The sequence below is a fragment of the Indicator indicator genome, chromosome 10 (genome assembly GCF_027791375.1).
Source record: "Indicator indicator isolate 239-I01 chromosome 10, UM_Iind_1.1, whole genome shotgun sequence".
NCBI classification, from domain to species: Eukaryota; Metazoa; Chordata; class Aves; order Piciformes; family Indicatoridae; genus Indicator; species Indicator indicator.
This window is the reverse complement of record NC_072019.1, coordinates 17944381-17967705: the sequence shown is the minus strand read 5'-3', so window position 1 is coordinate 17967705 and position 23325 is coordinate 17944381. Positions and strand designations below refer to the sequence as shown.

The window sequence follows — 23325 nt, the reverse complement described above, 5'->3', positions numbered from 1 at the left end:
CGATTCACCGTCACGTCCCAGGATGGAGATCTGCCCTCCAGGGCAGCCAAAACGGACGTACAAACAACGAACTTGCCCAGAAAGCTCGGGAAGGATGAATCAGGTAGCAGATGGGTTTTGTACAGGAGGAAACGAACAGAGGGGAGCGCTGGGGAGCGAGGGCCCGGCGTGGGGCAGCCCGGGTGCCTCGGTACCACACCGCTGCCCCGGGACGCAGCCAAGGAACGCCATAAAGCAGCGAGACAAACTCCCGGCGCCGAGGCGGTACAGCTCGCAGGCGGACTGTGGGACCGAGCCCTGGGGCGGCGGGGCCTGCGGAACGCCCGGCCCCCCCTGCCCAGCCCAGCCCAGCCCCATCCCCCGCCGAGCGGTCGCGCCGCGGGTCGCCGCCCGCTCCCCGGCAGGTTGTAAAGTCATTAAGTCCCTCAGCCATGCCGGCCCGAGCTCCGGCGGCGGCGGCGGCGGCTGCTCCTGCTCCCGCCGCTGGTGGGCCGCCTCGCCGCCTCCTCCGCGGCGGCTGCAGCAGCGCGGCATGGCCGCCGCCGCTCTCCGCCGCCGCCTCATCCTCCTCCTTCTCTTCAGCGCCGCCGCTGCCCCCCTCGGCGCTAAGGTAAGCGGCGGCGGGTGGACCCGCGGCAGCGGAGCCTCCCCCCTCGCTCTCTTTGCGCTTTCCCTCCCTCACCTCAGGGAGCCGCGACGGGTCGGGGGCCAGGAGGGGCGCTTCGAGCTACCGGGGCCGCAAGCCCTGGGCCTGCGTGCGCCGGACAGGGGCAGGGAGCAGGCAGGCGCCTCAGGGGGGCGGCGGCCCCTCACTGGTGATGGCCTGGACGTGGGGGTCCCCGCGCTGCCCTCCCTCGGTCTTGAAGTGCTGGAGAAGGGGAGTTTTGCCATGTCTCCCCCACATTCACCCCGAAGAGCAGGCACTTTGCCTACTCCCCTGTCACTAACGGAAGGTCAAGAGGGGAGTGAGGACGCCTGAGGAGGCTTCCCAGAATCTCCAGAAGGACCAAGGGGGAGCAGAGCCTTTCCCTCGCTGGGGTTTTGCCCGAGGCTGTCCCCCACGTTCATCCCTAGCAGAGAGCTGACTCCAGTTTAGGGCTGAAAACAATTAAGATTTTCCTCTTCCCCCTCCCTCCCACCCAGGTATGGGTTTAAACAGTTGCTTTCTCCTCTGTGGGGCACACATCTGGGCATCGAAGCCCCACACTCCCCTCATCTCTGCTGTCTTCCACAAAGGACCTCCTCAACTTGGTCCTCCTCGTGGCACTTGTTTCATAGCAGTACCTCTGCCAGTCCCCTTCTCCTACCCGTGGCCTGGAGTAGGAGGGCTGCCCCCATTATTGTGGCAAGGGAGGCAGAAATCCCAGCTTCACCAGGAGCTGGCTGTGCCCCTGCCTTCACGGGTCACTGCGAGCATTGTGGCTTGGCACTCCCATTTCCCCAAAGGGAACCCGACCGGATTTCTCTACTGCTAAAGGGATTCTGCTCTGCTTAAAGGAAGAGGGGTTTGGGTTGTGTTTTCCACCCCCGCATCCCTGACTCCATGGCTGGGGTGAGGCAATCTCGTATGAGCTATGTTAAACAGAGAAGACCAGACACCACAGCATTGTTGCAGATAACCCAGAGCTGAGGAGCAGCAGAATCTCCTGTTCTGGAGTTGTCTTAATTTTAAAGCTCAGGTATCTTAGTTCTGCTTTGTTTTTTCCTTCCCATACATCCACTGACTGTTCTGTTTACCTCTTAACTGTGGGGCTAAGTGTGAGAGAAGTTCCAGGCAGAGCAAGTGGGGTCAAGCTAAACAGATGTGAAGTTCCTTCATTTAGGACTGACCTGGATGGACTCCTCCATCAACATGTGTACACAAGCCTTCACTGATCATGGTTCTCTGTGTCCCCAGCAGCTGTGTTTGTACAGCATGTAAAAGGAGGGCATCTGGGGCTGGGAGGAGGACTGCTCAGCCTTCCCCAGGACAGCACACACTCACTGCTGTAAGGACTGCCTTACTCCAGAACATCTCAACAGAATCTCTGATCACGGTGCAAGGTGGTGCAAGGTGGCCTGGCAGATGTGGTTGCTGGTATTGTTTGGTATCTCTGGTGCAAGACAGTGAATGAAATGGTTATTAGGGAATTAACCTGCAGTTCGTCTTTGTTGTCCTGTTTTCTATATACAATATTGATTATGCAACGAGTATCCATAGACAGGGAAAGCAAATTCCTTCCCAGGTGGGGCTGACTGCATTCAGTGCCTCTGAAAATCCTGAGGATGGAGATGCCTGTCATGCACACCGCCTGTTACTCCTCTCTTCACAGCTTTCCATCCTGTCTGCCGGCTTGCCCCAGAATAAGAGCGTTCTCCCACATGAAGGAAAGAACCTAGCTGATTTAGATCAACTATTTTCTCATGATGTGCAACACTTGACTGTGAACTTTCTGTCTCGGCAGGGTTATGAAGAGTACTCAATAGCTCTCCACTGGCTTCTGTTCACTGGTTTTCTAAATTGTTTCTCGTCTGCACCTTGTTATATGTCCAGATTTCTGTTACTTCACTGCTGCAGTATCACATCATCAGCAAGCTACCAGATGAGCATTCTCCCTGATGCTGTAAAAATTATTCTGCATTGCTCATTTTACCTCAGGATACCTTCCCCTCATGGAAAACTTCTCAAACATCTTGTTTCAGCTTTTCTAAGGAAAATTTGGTTTTGTGTCTGCTTCCAGCATTGAATCTCTCATACAAACTATCTAGTCTACCCAAACAGGACAAAACAATGACAGGATGAGAAACAGCTTTACACAAACACCAGTTCTTTTGTAAAACATCAGGGGAAAATTGCAAATGCTATTGTGTGGGTTTTTTTCAGGACTCTGGTAGAGTCTGTCACCACAGTTTTAGTCAGAGAATGACACAGGGAACCCAAACCAGAGGTCATTCATTTCCAGATAATAATCTGACATCAATTCCAGGCTTTAAGACATCTGAAGCCACTTAGTATTTCAGTAAGTAGTGTGGTTTGCTGTAGAAAGAAGCCCTTAAGTAAAAGGATCGTGGAAATTTTGGGTAGAGAACATGCCATTAATGGCTTCAGAAAAGGTCTGTGAAGAATTTGTTTCATTTTCAGCAGCTGTTTCTAGTAGTCTTACAAGCTCAGACAGAGTTGAGCTGAACAGTTTACGACAGCTACTGTGCCCTTCAGTGGTGGGCCAGCCCTTAAGGCATGCCCGGCTGCAATGGAGAGCCCTCCCCACCAAGCTCCTCTATTAAGGGAGCTAGACAGGCATGTTTGTGGTCTCTCTTCCCAGACAGCTTTTTTCCAGGACCCAGGCTCTAATGAATCTCAAGATTAGGCACAACAATAAGCAACACAGGGGACTAGGCCACCGACACGGTAATTGCAGTTATTCCCAGGTTTCTGGGAAACCCAGTGTAGCTCAGAGCAGATCCAGAGCATGACAGAGAGTCAGCAGAGGATTTATTTTACCCCTTTCAGCTCTTCAGAAAGACCGCCTGGAAATCCGATAGGATGTCAGGCCAGGCCCACTCTTCTTTGCAGGGCTGAAGCATTTATTTTGTGACAGCCTTTGTTTGGCAGGGGGTAGAAGAGGGGAAGCAGCTGCTGAGTCTTTGGTTAGACAGAAAAAGCTTTCAGCAATGCTGGATTAAGGAGTGATCTTTCTGTCTTTGATACTGGCAAATCTGGAGACAGACCTTTTACCCTGGAAAATTTCCCTGCAGGTTGAGGTTTAGAGCTCTGGTCCCCCCCAAAAAAGGGGAGAGGAGGGCAGCCCTCACCTATTCTGTTACAGGTCCTGCAGGATAGGTCCAGAGCACAGAAATAACTTGGTTAGCCTCAGAGAGGAAGAACTGCAGCTGTATAATCACCCTGTGCCAAGCCACAAATGCCTCAGGGGAAATTCCTGCAGAGAGCACCTGGCTGAACTGGAATATGGTCTGTCTTTTCTACGGATGTAGATTTTAGGCCTGATTTTCTTCATCACCTAAAGAAATCTGACAGAACCTTTTGCCTCCTTTAGGCAGAACGCTCACCCAAACCCAGGGAGAGCCAGCCTTATAAAGCCTGAACCTATGTGTATCTCCTGCTCCACTATTTCTAGCCTGTCTGTTTCTGTGACCCTGTAGCAGAGTGCAAGTTAGAGCACCTCCAGCATCTCCTATAGCTAGAAGAGTGCAAAAGACATGTAAAACCCCTTTGATTTCTCCTTCTGCAAGGATACGACGGGGGGAGGGATTCACCCAGACAGAAGGCAACTCTTGGGATTTGCAGAGGGGCTTGAGAAACTAAAGCTAGGAGCTAATCTAATCTGGAGTCTGTCCCACAGTCCTTCATTTATTATCTGGAAATTTGGAAAATGCAAGTATTTCTAATTAAAAACAAGAGCTATTTGTGTGTCATGGTTAATGCAGATTTATTTCTGACAACGTAATAAATTCAGTACAGATTGGAACAAGCTGCCCCAACTCTAAGTACCTGAAGCTCCCCCTCCACGTCACCATGCTGAAGTCTTCACTGACCAAAGGGGACAGCTCAGCATCGTCCTTGCTTACACAAGGAAATAAATGCTCCTAGGCAAGGTCTGGCAAGGGAGCTTGGTCATGGAGAACCTGAGAGCCAAATCAATCTACTTAAAGTGATTGATTCCTCCAGTGCGGAGAGGAAGCAGGAACAGGGCTTATGGGCACAGCAGAGCATATTTTATTACATATTAAAAAAGCCTCTTTGACTAGCATCCTTCAATAAGTCTTCGTTCGGCCTCCTTTCATTCCTGAAAGTCACAGCACAGAAAGAAACATTTTCTTTCCTTGCTGAAAGAATGAGGTGCACAAAGGCAGAGGTGCTGGTCTTCCCCAAACCTCAGCTCTGCCACCACAATGCCAAGTCTCCCTGCATGCAGGCAGAACACCCAAGAGCAATAACCCTGAAAAAGAGCCTGAAGCTTTCTACTGCCCCAAACACACAAGAGGGTTTTTCATACCTAGGGATAGGGCAGTAGAACAGGCTATTTCACTTTCCTTTGTCTGTTTCCCTTCTGTCCCATCTCATCTGTTTGAACTCTAAGATTACTGGAGCAGGACTGTCTTGTGGGTTACAGCTAGAGATTTTTATTTCCTCTTGGGAAAAAGCTCTGTAAATATTACAGCTTTTGGCCCACATGCCTTCCCTCCAGGCAGTCCATGCAGCTACTCAGTGAAGTGGTAAGACACCAGCTTTGGTTATTACCCCAGCTATGGGAAAGTCTGACCTATGCTGAGCTCTCTGCAGAGACACCAGATGAATCATTGGTACTCTCCTTCCCAACAGTTGTGAAATACTCCCCTGCTTCCACAGGCCTTGAGATGCTTATCATAGAGGAGTATATTAGGGGTCAGGGAAATATATTTAGCTAAAAATACCTTAGAATAAGAGAACTTTGATTTCTTTCCTTTGTAAATGTGGAAGCTACATAGTCAGCGTTTCCATTTACAGTCTGATAATAGAGAGTCAGGCAAAAATTGTCACAGGAAAGAAATTGAGAAGATCATTTAGAAGAAGAGAAAAAGGTATTTTTGACAGCATTCCTGTTTCTTTTAAACTTAATTTTTCTCATGAGCAACTCACAACATTTGGTCCCTGTCAGGCAAGTCAACTCCAGTCAGAGCATCTAAGTACAACAGAGTTTCAGTGTGTTGGTTTTTGAAATCAGCTACTGCAATCACTAGATACTAAAGCATCAGGTAACATGATATTGTTTTTTTCCCCCCAGCAAAGTAGGTTACTGTCAACATGGTCTGTCTACCACCAAGAAGGGGCACTCTGTGCATTTCAGCCACACCAAGTTACAATGGGAAAACATTTGCACAAAACCAGCTGCATTTCCTCTGCCCAGAAGAGGTTCTGTTGGCAGACACTGTAGAAACAGCAAGTTCTCAGACAGGAATTACACTACAAGATGAAGAATGCTTAGGCTTTATTACACCACCAAAGAGCATAAAGCCAAGAGACAGTCAACCAAAACAGTGAGCAGAGCACATTTAGTGATAAGCAAACCCTGCTGAGTTTTCTCTCACAGCCACCAGTTGTGCTTTGCAGACTGGTTCTTTGCAACAGGGCTATCAGCCAATGCCACAAACCAGCTTGTTTTCTTAATAGTAGCACTGAGACTACTTCCCTGAGCCCTTGCTTTAACAGAACTTCACACACACACACACAAATTACTCATTTTCTTCTACTAATCCTGAAGCACTCAGCATTTTCAGCTGGATAAATCCCTTCCAGTCCCTGTCCCACTTCAACTCATTGCTGTATTTAACACTCCTCACAGCTGTATTTCAGTAAACAGTGAATTAGTTCCTGCCGGGGCTGGTTTGCCAAAGTCCCTGGGAGCTTTTAGGCCAATAGACACTAAACAGGCAAATAGTGCAAGGAAGAAAAAAAAAAACCAAAAACCAAACAGCTAAAACACAGAATCTCTTACCTGCTGGGAATTGTGGAGGCACAGCCAACAGCAGTCTGCTGCAATGACCACCATGGGGCCAAACAAGCTCAGGTTTGCCAAATTTAAAGGCTCAGGCATGCTGGGAGAGGGAGCAATCATCTTCTGAGTGTAATGGGGTACATGGAGAGAGAGGACAGCAGCAACTGCAGGAGGCTCTGGTTCTTAAGCACTCTTGAAAAGGACTTTAGTGAGGGTTGGAGGGTGAGGAGCTTGGACCTGAGCTGATTTAGTCATAAAGAGAAGTTTATTTGTGAAAAATGCAGCTCCAGGGAGTGACATATGTGTACCCCCAGCTTCCCTTCAGGCAGGCCAAACACTGCAGCTCTTCCTCTGCTCACCTGACCACGTGTCAGGCCCAGGCAAGCAGCGTGAGCCCTGATCTGCTGTTCTGTCTAATTGGGGCTGAGAGTGATGCTGTGGGGTCAGGCTGCAGCTGACATTACTATCACACACATCCAGCCCAACAGCCCTTCTCTACATTGTGTCATGAGGTGCCTGAAGTATCCCATTTCCCATGCATAACTCAGTCTGGGAGGGAAATTTGAATTTTGAGACAAGTGAGACTGGTGTGGTCCCACAATGGCCTGATCCTGCCGTGGTTGTCCCAGTGCTGGCCATGTAGAAAGCTTCCAGGTGATGTGGGGTCCCTAGGGGAACTGCCTTTGGAAGGCCCTTTTGTGCCCAGAGTGGTGAGGACCCAGTTTCTCCAGCTAACCATCCTCTGTTTCTGTCAGGACAGTAGTGAGGCAGCAGATGGAGCTGGCCCCTGGGATGAAGAAGTCACCAAGTGGTGGGGAGAGTGGAGCTCCTGGTCCACCTGCTCCCGGTCCTGCGGGGGAGGTGTGATGTCCCAGGAGAGGCACTGCTTGCGACAGAGGTGAGTTGTGTCCCAGCCTGAGCCCTTTCCCAGGTCTTAAGGGGCAGAGGAGAAATGGGGTGCCCCCAACCTGTGCTTTTGGGGTCCTGGGTTTGCAGGATTGGCCATTCCCTCTTCTGTGGTCTCTCAGAAAGGAAGGTGGCTGTTGCCTGTGTGGTAGGCGGTGAGCAGGCAGTGTTGGGAGGGCTGATGAGGAAGAAGTATGCTACAGTGGGGCACAGTATGCTACAGACAGGCCCACTGAACATGTCACTCACTCAGCCTGGCTCATCTGAGTGGGAGCATGGGATTGGTGCCCTCTTGGGGTCCGAGGAAGACTTGAAGATGACAGTGTTGTGGGCTGGAGAAAGCTGTCTCTGTTCATCAAGGATCTTTCCTTTGCAAACCCTCATTTATGATGGCTGCTCTGACCAACCTAACCCTGATTTGTAGCCACTTCATGTGCTCAGGATGTGGGGACATATTCCCAGACACCTTATGGGGACTTGATTTACTCCTGGCAGCAGCCAGTTCAGCCACATCTGAGCAATTTCCCTTCTTTATTCCCTGCAGAGCTTGTAAGTTTTTTTTCCCCTTCTGTCGTTTATCTGGCTGTTCCCTACACCACCTACAGTCCTGCTATCAGTTGGACTGGGTTTGTGGGAGTGGGGAGAGCTGGGGAACTTCAGCTGCCTGAACTGCTGTCTCTTCCAGCCCACCTTGCCACCAAGCCCTCCTCCTCCAGCCCCTTACTAACCTGTTACTCCAGGCTCCTGAGATGCTAATAAGAGCCAGCATGCTGCAGCACAGCAAGCCTACGGGGGCTGCATGCTCCACACTCAGCCCTTTGCCTTCTGCATGAATACACTCCTGAGGACAGGAAGCTCAAGCTACAGCCCTTAACCTGCTCTCCTTCCTGCAGCAGAAAACTTCTTTTGCATAGGCTGGTTGGCAGCACAACGAGGGTCCTGATATGCTGTGGCACCTTCGTCTGGATGCAGCCTCCTCACTACTGAGCTTGCCAGTCCCTGCTGCTGCTTGTCCTCCCCAGCACACCATGGACATCATGGAAGAGCAATGGGAAACAGAGGGTAGAAGAGATCTTGGGGCTGTTCCACGCCCTGCAAAGCCAGCAAGCTCTCTTCTGGCAGTTCTTCTGCCCTTTGCATGCTGCCAGAAGAGAGATTTTTTTTTCTCCATTTGGGATCTGCTCTGTCCTTGACTCTGCAGTTGGGGAGAGGAGAGCTTTGCTGTGGTATTTTACTTCAGGGATCAAGTCTGAATTAAAAAAAAAAAAAAGCCCAACATAAAACCTAGCCAAAAAGCTTCTGCAGCTTTAAGGAGAACTCCTTAAGAGTGAGGCAGGTATGGCCACGAAACAGTCTCTGCCTGAGTCTGCAGAAAGCTTCTGCTTCAGCTCGAAGGGATGGCAGTTTTTGAGCCATCCCTTAAGCAGTTTTAAGTACAAGTTCAGGCTTTGCTAACATCATGTAAAGCATTGGTCTGGCAGGACAGCTGCAGTACCTCTAGCCAGTCCAGCTTGAATATGCCTACAGAGTTCTTCATTACACATCCCAAACGCATCCTAAGTTCACAATACTGTTAGCACATTGTCCGCTGCTGTTCATCACACAAACCACAGTGCCTTAATCTGTAGTCTCAGCCATTCTCCCTACATCTTCCCAGTTCCATTCCCTGGATAACTCCTGCCAACCAGAGCTAAAGCATCAAGAGCTGAGAAATTCCTGAGGTTTTGGTCCATCACCTGCACCAAGCCTTTCCTGCTAACTTTAGAAGGTAGCCAGTCCCCAGGAGAGGTACTGTCTCTCTGCCTGCTTCACAATGAATCCTGAAATCAGCTCCCCTGGTCACTACAGATTCTGGGCACTGCCATGGGAGTGATGGATCATCAGGATCTATTGGCCTTTTGGAGCTCAGAAATGAAAGGACACAGGGGTGGGTAATATTCCAATTGCTCCTTGTCTGATCAACCTTCCCCAAAATGAGAGTAGCCTAAAATCACAGTCCACCTAAACCCACCTAAAACGTGTTTCAGAGATGTTGGATAGTCTGGATCCAGAATGCTCTGATAAAACGCCTGCCTTGCTTCTCCCCCTTAAATCAGCCCTGACTTCCCTGTCATCCTCAATACCTTAGACCTTCAAGGACCTCCAGCTTATTTTGTTTCTGCTTTGCAGGCTTCAGACACCCCAGGGAACAAACAGCACCATGTGCGCTGGTCAAGCCAAGCATTACCAGCTGTGCCAGCAGCAGGTGAGAACCACTTCCAGTACTGACTGATCCTCAGTGGGGCGTATGGGACATGGGTGGAGGTCACACGTGGAGCTGTAAGAGCACCAGCACTCAGGGGTGTGACTGATTCATCAGAGGAGTGCAGACAAAGGATATGATCCACTGCTGGAGTGTACATTTGAAGACACAGGAGATGTTCTCTGAGCTCTGGGATGGGAGTGTGGGGGAAAAGGATATAAACACCTATTTTTGTGGGGCTGAGGGGAGGGATGACATTTTTCCAGTAAGCTTTTCCCTGGAATTAATTTTTGCAAGACTGTTAAATACATCTGTCTGAGGTACCCTTGGCGATGGCAGCCTGGCCTTTCTGTCTGTATTATGGCACTTCAGAGTCCATTACTGATTCCTTCCAGGGTTGCCAGGGCATTTTCATCCTCCAAGGATGCAGCAGAGACAAACAACTGTCACAACAACCATGGCTGTGACATAGGGAGCTGTTGATAACATTTATTTCCCTCCATAGCCCTGCCCTGCCAACACAGCAAGCTTCAAACAGCAGCAGTGTTCCAGTTTCAATGCCAAAGCCTTTGGGAAGCACTACTACCATTGGATGCCCCTCTATCCAGGTGGGTTTTCACAGCTTCATGCAAAGGGTTAGGGTGAGAGAACACCCACAGGACCTTCTCAGACACAGGAGAAGGGACAGATCCCAGGGGACAAGTGATAGATGCTCCTGGGTGGTCTGGAAGTGCTTCCCTATGCTCCCTGTTTCGGAGAAATCACTTCCTGTCTCTTCACAGACCTGCTCCACCCAGCCAGGCCTCCTCTCTCACCCCATTGCTTCTGTTTTGGATCCTACATCAGCAAGCACTGGTGGGCAGACAGGAGACAGGCTTCTCTAAGTTGTCTTGGCTAACCAGCAGACATCTTGGCAGAGCTGGGTGTTCACACTCTTTGTGCTTTCTACCCTTTTGGCTGCCTCTGTCACCGAGCAACCTTCCCACTGCATGGTGGGATGTTCTGAAGAGGGTGGCCATCCCTTCCCTGCACAGGCGAGACTTTGTTTCACCTGTTGTCCCTTGAGGCCCAGTTTGAGCTCACCTGAGATATTGCCCTCTTTCTGGACACCCCTGATTTTCTCTTTGCATTTGCTTCAAAGGGGATGAGGAACAGCTGCAGCTCTAACTTCAGTTGCTCAGCTGAGTGTAGTTGGCCACACCCCACACGTTTGGTACCCCTCTTACAGGTCTTGCTTGCTCTTGTGTATTTATGTGTAGCCTGGGATTTGCTGATGCAGATTTTCAGGGGATGGCACTGCAAAGGGGAGAGGGTATGCTGAGGAAGAGGGTTTGCCAGCAAGAAGTATTTCTGTTAAGCATCGTTCCCAGCTACAGTTTCAGACCATGACCCCTTTACTCCCACAAAATCTGTAATCTCATCTCAAGCAGCAAGAACACCCAAGGTGACACCAAACCATCAGTATGGATAAGAGGAAAGCCCCTTTCCTAACAGCTCATCTCCAAGCACCTTGATCTGCCTAGTGACTTTCTGCCTCTGTCCCTTCAGATGATTACACCAGTATCTCCAACAAGCCATGTGATCTCCAGTGCACTACACGGAGTGGAGAGAGGCAGCTGATGGCCCAAGCACAGGACGGTACTTCTTGCAAGGACAGGACCTATCAAGGGGTCTGCATCAATGGCAAGTGTGAGGTGAGGCTCGAGGAGGCAGTAGGACAGAAATTTGGAGCATTAAGTGGAGGAGTTGACCTCCTGGTCATCACAAGGCCAGGGGTCCCATCAGAAAACTGGAACAGAGGACTGGCATAAGGTAGTTACGGTCACTCTTGAATACCTGTGGGCTGGAGGAGAGCAAAGAGGTTCACACAGAGGGAATTCTATACATTCACATGTTCCCACTGGGTGACAGTACTTTCCTCCCAGCGCAGAGAAGACAAGAATGGCAGGTTTGTTTACAAAGTCATCCAATTTAAAACAAAAAATTATAAAATCTTCCATTTGATATTTCACCCCACACATCAAGGATGGATGTATAGAATGTTAGAGATCTGCCTTTCCACTTCAGAAAGGCCTGTCTTTGGTGCAACATTCACAGATTACATTGGGTTGTAAGGGACCCTCAAAGGTCATCTTGTCCAACCCCCCTGCAGTGAGCCAAGACACCTCCAACTAAATCAGGCTGTCCAGGGTCACGTTGAGTCTGGTATTGAATGTCTTCAGGGACGGGGCCTCAACTGCATCCCTGGGAAGCCTGTTCCAATATCTCACTGTAAAGAACTTCCTCCTAACCTCCAACCTTAATCTATCCTGCTCCAGTTTAAAGCCTTCTATTGGTTAAAGACTTCTCCTGGAGAGATGTTGTGTGTCATGATTTCAGTACGAAGGAGCGGCCTAAATACAGAGACAGATGGAACCCCAACAGCTTACCCAAGTCTCAGTCCATTCACCACCCTGCCCCAGCTTCATGGTCACAGTGTAGATGGTCACAAGTTACACAGGAGAATTTCTACTACTGTTGGATTCATTACTGCAAGCTAACCTACATCCCCCACCAGAACCTCACTAAAAAAGCATGGTGGCATTTACTTGAACAGCCCCTGACCTATGGAGATCAGCTGGCCCCAGGAAAATCTCTCTTCTTGTATTCCTTGCAGCCAGTTGGGTGCGATGGGAGCCTGTACTCGCCGCAGACGATGGACAGATGCAGGGTGTGTGGAGGGGACGGCAGCACTTGCCACCGTGTCTCGGGCAGCTTCCGAAAGGCAATCTCACAGATAGGTACTCCCTGCTACCACAGTCCAGAGACTTCACCTGCTACTTCTTACCACCAGCTGGCATGAAGGGTGACTGGCTTGAACGTGGGTAGGAGTTTTCCCAGCTGCTTGGTGGAAAAAGCTGAAGAGTGCCAGCCCAGCTTAAATGCCTGTGTTTTGTCCTTTCCACTTAATCATCAGAGGAGATTGGTTTGATGTGCTGTGTATTAGGCTGGTAAGGTTTCCCTTCACCTCTTTACAATAGGAAGCAGCTGGGGATCTATTTGTTCCTATTGATTTTGGCATCTTGCCCACCTCAGATAATGTGAAGAGATCGATGAATCTTCTTTTATTTGTGCTACGTGTTCATTTGAAACTGAAGCTGCTATGATGAGGGTCACAGCGTTTGTTTCAGCCTGCACTTAGTCTCCTGCTTTTCCCAGTTACAGCTGAGGGACAATTCCTCTGAAACTGGGCTGAGATTCATCCCTTGCAACCTCATGGCCCATTCCTCCACCCACAGAAGGATTAGACTGTGGTATGCTCATTAGTAATTAATTAACTGTGGTTTGAGGCTGTTTTGGAACATCATCTCACACTGTTGTTGCTTCACTAGTTTGCCTCGTTGTCGGCAGCTACCAGACTAGAAAAGTACTAGGGCCTCTTTCCAGAGCAGGGGTGATGGTGCTAACCCCTCTAGCAGTACAAATGCAGTTTTGGCCTCCTATTCCAGTTCCCATAAAAGCTTACAGAACAGACAAGTCCTGCATTTCTATCAGGAGAGACAAGCTGCCAAACCACGCAACTTTAAGAGCCGTCTTATTTCCTCTCCCTTTAAAGGTCAATTTTTACGCTACTCCTGAGACAAATCCTGTTGAGTCAGGAGCTGAGGGGACCTATGGTCTTCAGCATCAGTCCTGATCACTGGTAAGCTTTCTTGCCAGAAGGAGTGTGAGAGAACATTCATCCACACACCTAAAGCCAGACTGTGCAGTTTCTTCCTGATTCCAAACCTAGCAGTGTGCAGATTGAGCCTTAGAGACCTGCAATGGGATGTCAGAGAGGAGCTGGGGTTAGAGCTCACAGGTTGGCTCAAGAGACATTTATGTACTTAGCGTCCTGCCCTGAAAGAGCCGCACTGCCCTTCTATGTACACACTTGTCCCACAGGCTCCTATTTCTACCTAGACCTTTTAATTCTGTCTTTGGGGTTTTCTCACTCCCTGTTCTGTTCCTCAGGTTATGTGTTCATCACTAACATCCCTGCTGGTGCTACAGACATCCTCATCATTGAACGCAGGAAAACAGAAAACATCTTGGGTAAGCAGAGGAGTTGAATGGATGTGGAGAGCCCAGCTCAGCTGCCTGGGAGGTGGGAGGAGGGCTCTGTACTGTGAGAGAGCTGTCTGAGCATTGCCTCCAAAGTAGCCCAGGGGCACTTCATCTCTCTGTTAAACCAAAGCTACCACATCTCAAGCAGCCAGCAGCAGGAGGGACATTTGGAAACCTAGCTCACACTGGGCAGTCCTGCTGTGAAGACATTTGTGCTCCTGTTGGGGATGGAAATGAAAGCAGCAGGTGTTGAACACCACTGATCTGACCTGATGTGGGAGAGGAATGCTGGGGGGCCTGTGGATCTTTTCCTATCAGGCTTTTCTCAGTCCTGAGCTGTTTGCTGTGATCAGTTGCCAGCGCAGCCCTGATGTCCTGCACAGAGCATCACATATGTCCCTTTTCTCTCTCTCTCTCTCCGAAGCACTTGCAGATGAATCTGGGCATTTCTTCTTCAATGGCAACTCTGCCATTGACAACCCCCAGAACTTCAGGGTGGCTGGCACCGTCTTCAAGTACCGACGGCCCTCAAGCCTGAACTCAGATGGGCTGGAGTACATCATAGCTCATGGACCCACTAACCAGTCTCTGAATGCCATGGTATGTGACAAGCTAGTTTTAGGCTTTCCTGTCTTGCCTGTCCCAAAATTGTGAGCCTCCCTCAGACAAAGGGAACATTAACCTGGTTCCCAGACAAACCTGAACATGTAGGTGGCAGAGGTAGCCAGATGCTGTCTTGGGGGAGCTTCCCTCCTGGCTTTACGAGCATCCTGTCTTCTCTTAATATCCATTATGAAATGGATGTGGCTAGAGTAGGTCTCTGGGAAATACCCATCCTTAAAATAAAAAGGGGTTTGTTTTCTATCCCTGTTTCCTCCAGTACTATAACTTTAATGGGAAGATGCCACATGTAACTTATGACTACACTGTACCACGGACACCACCTCTCCGAACTGCAGCCCCTGCCGTAGACAGACCTCTCTATCATCACCTGCCAGAGACCAGCCATGACCATGGCATTCCAGCCAACTCCAGAGCTGCCCAGGACTTCAATGCCACATGGCTCTCCCTGTCACCAGATGATACCAGTGAACAGCTTCCTCTAAGAGAAGGGCATGAAGATTTAGGCTTCAGCCACCCACACTTCTTCCAAACCAACTCCAGCAGTCAGACTCGAGACTGGGTTTGGGAACAAGGTGAAGAGAAGGAGAAATATGTCTTCCAGATAAGACAAGTCTACCATGCAAACACAGCAGGGGAGGAAGAAGAAGAAGAAGCAGCAGCAGCAGCAATGGGTGGAGAAACAGAGTTGGGTTGGTTGCTTTGTTTTTCTTTCTCTCCTGTTTTGTTCATTGGAAGTGGACATCCTGCCCTTGTCCTTTTGAAATCTAAGGTGGCTTCACCATTAGAACAGACAAGAGGGAAAGATGATTAATAGCAAGGTAGACAGGGAAGCAGCAAGAGGCCAGTGGCTCTGTAAGGGAAGGGGAACTGGGAGAAGGTAGCCATGACACCGCTCAGGCAGTGCCCTCTCAGGGCAGTGACAGCAGCAGGTTGCAGCCACAGTCCAGTGATCACCAGGCAAAAGCAAGGGGACAAGTCATTTGAGGTCAATCTGTGAAAGCCAAACAACAAATCAGGGACAAAGTACATCTGCAGCACAGCTCAGGCCAGACCTGAGCTTAAGTGGAGGTCCTGAGCAATGGGCAGAGTGTGTAAGAGGTTGGTCAGGGCAGTTAAGGCCTGTGGTGCACCCTGGTGGCAATTTGTGATTTTGAGGCCAAATACTGGATGGGTTTTGCCTTGCCAAATACTACATCCTGAAGCACAAGCCATCTGATTAGTATTTTCCTTCCAGCTCTCAGGTTCAATCAGATTTCCATCAGCACAGCTGTACCCTACAACATGAGGAGATCTGAGCTCTCGGAGAACAGCCGCGCAGCACCCTTGGGGCTTCGTCTCTTCAGGAGACTGTGCCACCGAGACCCTCACAACACTGCCTTCTGTAGGGACCTGCAGCACCTGGCAGTCAGGCTGGCCCTGAAGAACTCCACAGCAGGGCTGTGGACCAAGACAGCTGCCCAGTGGCCACAGGGCCTCCACAAAGCACCGGCCCGTAAGAACTCACTGGAGGACTTGAAGGTGGAGGCATTTGCTGGGAGTCAGGGGGAAGCAACCAACCACAGCATGATGGCATCTGTGGAGAGCCTTCTGCTAGGTGCCAGCCCAACCATGGACATCAGCCAGCCAGAGCCTCTGCAAGCCCCTGGCACTGAAAGGTGGCACTTCGTTTCCTGAGCAGAACAGGAGCATGGCTATCTGGGGAGGGAGGGTCAGGTCAATCCTCTGGTAGTTTCACTGCTGTCCTAGATGTTCCCAGTCACCAGCATCCACCCATGGCAGCTGCTGTAGATTCTTGATGGGTCCTCCAAAGACTGTCACAACTGGCCTGACATGGAGCTCCTAGAATGTAGTTCAGGTCTCCCTGCCTCTAGGGAATCCATTAAATAAGTGCAGAAGGACCTATGAGGCCAACACTCATGGGATTATAAAGAAGGCCAGGAGTCTGTAGCCCATAATATGCATAAGACTCAATATGAATGATGCCTCTTCTCAGAGGGGATGATCCCCAGCCTTGATAATTTAATTCAGGAGATGGATCAAGGCTTTACCCTCAGCTTGTTAGTGGTCCATCTTGCCCAGGTTGGAGGAGATGAAGTGCAGAAACATTTGGTTTCTTCCCATCTTCAAAGACAGGAGGAATTTTACTCCATTTTGCAGCAACTTTTTCATTTTTAGCTCGCTCCACCTCCTTTTTCCACAGCAATGAGTTTGATGTGAGCCCCGTGGGCCATGATGACATCAGCTTGGCTGACATGTATCGGTGGAAAGTCTCAGCTTATGCCCCCTGCAGCTCCACGTGCACTTCAGGTAGGTTTGGCTTCCAGTGACCATGTGAGGTCTTTTTGGTTGCTGCTGGAGACAGTACTGCTGCTTTTTAAAATGGCAGGTAGCGTTTCAGATGCAGAGAGCACTCCAGGAGCTTAATCATGGTGAGAGGAGGCTTTTGGATCTGATGAAGCCTGACCAAGAGTGGGTTTTGATTGCCCAGCAGGTATCAGCACCTCCTATGCGATGTGTGTGCGGTACGATGGAGTGGAAGTGGATGAAACATATTGTGATGCCCTAACCCGACCAGAACCCACTCACGAGTTTTGCACAGGGAGAGACTGCCAGCCTAGGTGAGCAGAAATTAATGTCAGTTGACCTTGGGGACAGTGTATCTTTGTAAGGATAATTTTCTGCTCAAAGGATATGGCCATTTCTGGGCTGAAAGATACACTTAAGCAGCTATGCCCTTGTATCCCCTTGTCTATAACTTGCTTGCAAAGGGCAAAGTTGGCTTCTAAGACCAGCATCTCCTTAACATCAACATCTACATGATGAGCAGATTCACAGTGGCAGCGGCTGGGTGAGGGAATCCCAGGTATGCAGGCACTCCCCAGCAATCCAGTGTTGTATGTCCCTCTTACCTGGGTTTTGCTTTGTGCTTTTTATCTTGGGGACTGCTCATGGAGATGGGAGACCAGCCGGTGGAGTGAATGCTCCAGGACCTGTGGTGAGGGCTATCAGTACCGCACTGTGCGCTGCTGGAAGATGCTGGCCCCAGGCTTTGACAGCTCGGTTTATGATGACCTGTGTGAGTCAGCTGGGCTGACCAGGCCCGTGGAGAGAAAAGCCTGCAAGAATAAGGCCTGTGGGCCCCAGTGGGAGCTGTCCGAGTGGTCCGAGGTAGGCATCAGGGAGCTTTGCTCCCAGAGGTAAGCAGCTGAGACTGAGCTGGGACCTGGAGGAAGGTGGCTGGCAAATGTTGGGTTCTGAGGAAGCCTCTGGCCAACTGCATGCTGGGGAAACAAGGACTGCCTTTACCCACATCCCCCTCGTTCTGGCACTACCCAGCTAACAAAGGCCATTGCAACGTATTTTTTGTGATGTCACTTCTCTCAAGCAGGATGTTGACCAAATACAAGCCTTGCCTGCTAGCAGAAGGCTTTGCTTCCCTCTTCCAGGACTGTATCTATGATTCTAAGGATAAGTGAGGAAACAGTAGCATGGACATACAGAAAACCTAAAACCCAGTCAGAATGCCTTTGACTGATTTTCCACGGCCTGCCTGGAACTGGACTAGTAGCTCAATGATTTTGAAAAGCAGTCCAGGCATCAGCATATTAGAGCTCTAGGACCCAATAAGCAGCAGAGATACAGACAGACCCACCTTATCCTGTCCCTGCTGGTGCCCTTTCCTCACTTTCCTAGTGCCACAGGAGGAATGTGAGGCTCAACTGCCTCCCTCACCTTTGCTTGTTCCCCATGTGCTCTGCTTCTGAGCCTGGGGCTGACCCGTTTTGCCCCTTGCAGTGTTCGGCCCGCTGTGGCACGCAGGGGACGATGAAGCGGGAGGTGCGCTGCTCGGTGGAAGCGTCCCTCTGTGACGAGTCCCAGAAGCCCAGCAGTGAGAAGGCCTGCACAGGGCCACCCTGTGACCGCCGCTGGACCGCTTCTGACTGGGGCCCGGTGAGTCTGGAGGGTCTGCTGCTCCTGGCAGCTAGTGCAGACAGGAGGGAGCCGGAGGTCAGTCATGCCACTGCTCTGTTTTGACTTTCTTCTGGCAGAGGCTAAGCTACAGAAGCTAGGATCATCTGTACTTTTGCCTCTCCATGCTGGAAATTTTGATTAGCTGTGAGGTGAGCTCTTGGCACCTGGAGAATGGAAGCCTCTGAACAGGTGTACCTCTAAAGACCCTTGGGATCCAGTGGCGCAGTGGCAGGGCTAGGCTCTGGACTTGGGTCTCCTGGCACCACTGTCCCTGACCGCTCCACCTTCCTGCTTTCTGCTGTGTCTAAATGCCCTTTATTCCTCCAAGTGCTCAGGTTCGTGTGGTGAGGGTCGCATGAGCCGTTCCATCGCGTGTCGCAACCTGGAGGGCAAGGTGATCTCCAACTCGCAGTGTGACCCAGCCACCAAGCCCTTGGCTGTCCATCCATGTGGAGACAAGAACTGCCCTGCGCACTGGGTGGAGCAGGAGTGGGACCAGGTAAAGCTAAGGCAAGACTGTGTCCTCAGCCCTCCTTCCCACCCCATATCCACAGGAGATGGTGGGAGCCTGGTTCCCTTGGCAGAGCAAGAGTGTATGGTGCAGCCTCCAGCCATAGAGCTGTACCCTTGTCCTAGCTTCTTTTAGAAAGAGGGAAGGAGTAATGAATGCCCTAGCTTGTCCCACCATACCCTATAGACCACCCTAAAGTTTATGGCATTTGCTGCCTTCCCGGTGACCTCCATTGGAGGGCAGCAATGTCCTAAGGAACTCATTCTCTCACCTCTTAACTCCCACCTCAGCACAGCTCTTTGTCCAGAACCTGCACTCACCCCACCTAAGGTTTTGGTCCCACCACTGAAGAGAAAGCCTCAATAAAACCAGCTTCACCTGCAATAAATAACAGCCAGAGGTAAATCTGAACTACAGCCAGATCTTTGTCCAGGAAGTCACGTCCCAACTGTGTGTGTATTTGTCCCAGGACTTAGAGTCCAGTGAACATGGTCCACATGCCCCATTCTATCAACCAACTGGTCTCTGCCAATCTACTTACTCCTTTTCTGTTGTTCAAGGCCTAGAGACTTCAGTCTTGCAAAATACAAGCTGATCCAAATGGCAGAATACCCAGCAGAACATATTGAGTCAGTTGTGGAGTTTGGGCTTTGTGTTTAAAGTCTTGAGCAAAGCAGGGATTCACAAAACACTATGGAAGAAGGTTTCTAGGGAACCAGAGAAGCAGCCAAGCCCTCTCCCCTCTAACCAAATCTCAGTTCTCATTTTGCTGACATTCAGCTGAGTCTCCCTCCAGCCCTGGTAACGAGCACCAACTGATTCAACATGGAGACTCATAGCAGTCCTATAACCCTCTTCTGCTCTGGCCTGTGGTGTGGGTCACACACAATACTGCAGTGCAATTTTTCAGCCCTGTCCAGGCTACTAAACTCACCTGAACTCTGAAAGACCAACTAAGCTCCCCACCTTTGCCTGTGTCAGCTTCTTTGTCTTTGCTGTGTTCCCTCAGCTGATCAGCTCTGAGTCCATCCAATGACTAATGGCAAGTGCAGACCAGGTGTGCTGGTCCTGCTGGAGCAAAGAATGAGACAAAAACACTGAAATACCAAACTGACAGCTGCTTCTGTGGGGATCAGCCAGAATAAGATCCTGGCTGCTGCTGCTTCTCTTGGGAATGTCCTGAGGGAGTGTGTCCTCCCAGCTAAGCCCATAGAGCTCTAGGCTCAGCAGTGCTTGTCCACACAAATCACCTGCAGTGCACTAACTTGGTTCCCTTGGTCTCACACAAATCCTGTCTGTACTTCAAGATCTAGGTTGCTACACAAATATGCTACATGGTTTTTGAGAATATAGATACACATAAAACAGAAACAGCTTGGCTACTCCAAGTCCCTTGTGGTACCTGCTCTCAAAGCCAGCCAAGGTGAACTTGGCATCCCCACTACTGGCTGAACACAAATGACCAGCTCTTGTCCTTGCTTCCTAAGAAATCCATCTCCTTGGCTCCTGTGACCTGTGAGGCTCCAGCTCCCTTAGACTGGTGCTAGCACAGGCAGTAAGCACCTTGTTTCTGAGCAGGGTGTCACCTTACTTGTAGCTCTACAGCTGATGAATGTGGTTAGTTACCTGGCTGGTCTGTTCTCCTTCCCAGTGCGATGCCAGCTGTGGGCGCGGGATGAAGACCCGGCTTGTCTTGTGTGCAGGCCTGGAGAATGGTGTGTACAGGGAGTACCCTGAGAAGCGCTGTGAGGCCTCTCAGAAACCTGAGGAACAAGCTGCCTGTTTCAGAAGGCCATGTTCAACGTGGTTCACCACTTCCTGGTCTCAGGTAGGGTTTGGGGTGGTGGGAAGGGGTATAGGAGGCCTCATAACCCTGTCTGGTAGAGCATGAACTGCACCAAGGCTTTCTAGCAGCCTGTCTGCCAAAGGGTCTGTCAGGTCTGAATGCGACCATGAGCTCTGCTTTTCTGCAGACCAGGCAGCAGGTGGGGGACTGGCATAGACAAGCTGGAGAAAACCCAAAAGCATGTGGATTATTACCTCAAGCGAGAGCATGCACGACACTGCAAGCATACAGGGTACAGCCATGCCTCCTCCTCTGCCAGGAGTCAATATTCTGTCCTTCCCTGCTTTCCCTTTTAACTGATGAGTGTTTAGGGAATGGGAGGACAAGGGAAGCTGGGCCTGGCTTGCAGCAGCCATTTTCTCCATCTTCTGTCACAGCATCAACACTTAAAGCCAGACCAATTCTGAGTTGCATTAAAGAGATAAAAGCAAACTCCTCTCTTGCCCTGCTCCAGGCCCAGCTCAGGAAGGCGTTCCTCCTCCCAAAACAAAAAGGGAGCATAAGTTTGAGATCAGTGTGGGTTTTAACCCAAACCTCCTAACACTCTCCAAAGCAGGGATCAGAAGGCCTCATTGGAAGAAAAAACTTGGGAACTACAGAAAAAGAATAAAATTGCCTCTCACAGTCCCTTTCCTCTCTCTTGATCCTGACAGTGCAGCAAGACGTGTGGTGCTGGAGTGCGACTGCGTGAGGTGAAGTGCTACCAGGGGGAAGTGCTGGCGCAGGGCTGCGACCCCACTTCCAAACCAGAAGCCAGGCAGACATGCCAGATCCAGCCCTGCCCCACAGAGGCACCAGGTAAGGTCTGGGAGGGAGAGGAGCCCTTGGGAGCCCTTTGCTCTGTTCATCTTTCTGCTAGGACAGCACATCTCCTATTTAACCCCTTCTGTGGCTGCTTCTGCTCCCCAGAAGAAGACTGTGAAGACAAAGCAACAGCCAACTGTGTGCTGGTGCTGAAGGTGAAGCTGTGCTCTCACTGGTACTACAGGAAGGCTTGCTGCTGGTCATGTCGGCTCAAATCACCCTGAGTGCTGCCAGGCTGGACTTCACTTCCAAGTTCAGGGGCAGGAGCCCCCTCAAGCCAGACTTTACCACTTGAAGCCACCCAGCTTGGCTTGGCTGTGGCGCCAATCCCTGTAGATCAGCCTGCTCAGCAAGGGAGGGTTCCTAGAACTTAGTCATCACTGCTTCGCCTCCACCAAGAGGATTTTACACAAGACAAATAACCATCAGTTCCTAGAAAGCTACTGAGAAGTGAGTTGGGAAAGCCTGATCCTGCTGTCATCATCTCTGAAGTGCTCTAGTTGGAGGTGGTGGGGCACAGAGGTCAGCATACAGCAGGGCATAGACTACAGCAGCCATCCCTCTGGTCTGCCCTGCAGAATTTTCTCCTACAAGGGCAATTTCCAAAACACGTTGAGAAATTCTGTGTCACAATAAAGAACTAAACTAAAACTGTTATTTTGGGATGCATGTACCTAGGCTAGAGGCAAGGGAGGAGATGGGACACAAGAGGAGCAAAAGCAGGAATAGTAAGTGTGGGGAAGGAAAATCCTTTCACTAGCGCAACTTTCAAGCAACACCAGATAAATCCCATTTTGTGTTGCCTGCCAAAGAACAGAAACCACTTCTCTCTTGTATTTCAAAGTCCTCATTTATTTCTGTCGTTGAATTTAGACCCACATAGCTGAGCAACAAAGAGAATAGTAACAGGAGGAATCAAGTGGAAAAAATCTGGGATCCCTGCCGTGTCCTGTTCCTCCACCATCCCCAGAACTTTCTAACCCACAGTTGCATTTTCTGTGTTTCCGACCGTTTCAGACTGATGCACTTCTCTCTAGCCATGCCAGACCCAGGGTGTTGTGTTGGCCATGAGGATAACCTTCTTCTTGGCCAACCAGCTACTCTGGTGCTGCCTTACCAGCCTTGGCACCTTGATAGCAGGCAACAGATCATGCTTAATTTGCATGAGATGAAGATGATGATGCAGTTGCCTTCTTTTCACCAAAAGGATGATCCTCAGAAGCAAAAACCCCCCTGTGTTATTCCCACCCTGTGGAGGTTCTAGCATGTGCTGCTGTTGTGGTAGGAAGCCTTGCTGGGTGCCAAGAGGTAGAGTTGGATGCAGGGAGCCACTGTGTGCACAAGCTGGCTCTGCCCTTTGAGGGGACAGTGTCACAGAGCTGTCTGGCAGATCACGCTGTTCACTTCACATGGCTCCTGGCAGGATGAGACCTAGCTGAGCAGACGTTTTAGTGGGAAAGGATAAGATTTACTGAGTTATCCATGATTTTTTCCAAGCTTCAGACTAGATTTCCAGGGAGGAGTGTTGGCTCGATGAGAAGCAGTAGGAGCTAGGGACTAGCAGCCAGTGGGATCCCGAGAGCTTTCCTGCTCCTAACTTCCATCTTCCCTCCTGCGTGCCCTTACTATGAGAGGACATTTAAACCCTGCTATACCTATTTGGAGAATGGAAGGAGGCTCTAAAAGAGATGCAGCTAGACCAAGTCTCAGGGTAATGGATATACAACGGCTTTCTGGGTCAGAGATGGGAGAGATGGTGCTCAAAAGGCTGTGTAAAATGCAGGCTTGGGGCAAGGTCTTTGAACTGTCAACACATTTGGTATTTGTCTGGTTCTGTTTCTTTGGGTGGTTTGAGCAGAGG

General features: G+C 50.3%; 1 protein-coding gene across 1 annotated transcript; it reads left to right on the top strand.

Moving 5' to 3' along the window:
* Positions 1-532: 532 nt before the first annotated feature.
* On the top strand, positions 533-21688 carry LOC128969550 (ADAMTS-like protein 2). The gene is made up of 19 exons (XM_054384423.1): positions 533-624; positions 5763-5766; positions 7229-7371; positions 9549-9624; positions 10127-10229; positions 11170-11315; positions 12278-12401; positions 13615-13695; positions 14132-14307; positions 14588-15020; positions 15566-15986; positions 16532-16638; positions 16823-16949; positions 17286-17499; positions 18127-18282; positions 18632-18802; positions 20466-20642; positions 21314-21458; positions 21570-21688. The coding sequence occupies exons 1-19, from the start codon at positions 533-535 to the stop codon at positions 21686-21688; spliced, it is 3015 nt and encodes a 1004-aa protein (XP_054240398.1).
* The last annotated feature ends 1637 nt before the right edge of the window (positions 21689-23325 follow it).

Excerpts from the sequence above, each read along its gene's own strand:
- LOC128969550 (XM_054384423.1), top strand. The coding sequence starts at position 533 with ATGGCCGCCGCCGCTCTCCGCCGCCGCCTCATCCTCCTCCTTCTCTTC. Across the intron at positions 7,372-9,548 it reads AGGCACTGCTTGCGACAGAG|GCTTCAGACACCCCAGGGAA; the intron begins GTGAGTTGTGTC and ends TCTGCTTTGCAG. Across the intron at positions 15,987-16,531 it reads CAAGCCCCTGGCACTGAAAG|CAATGAGTTTGATGTGAGCC; the intron begins GTGGCACTTCGT and ends CTTTTTCCACAG.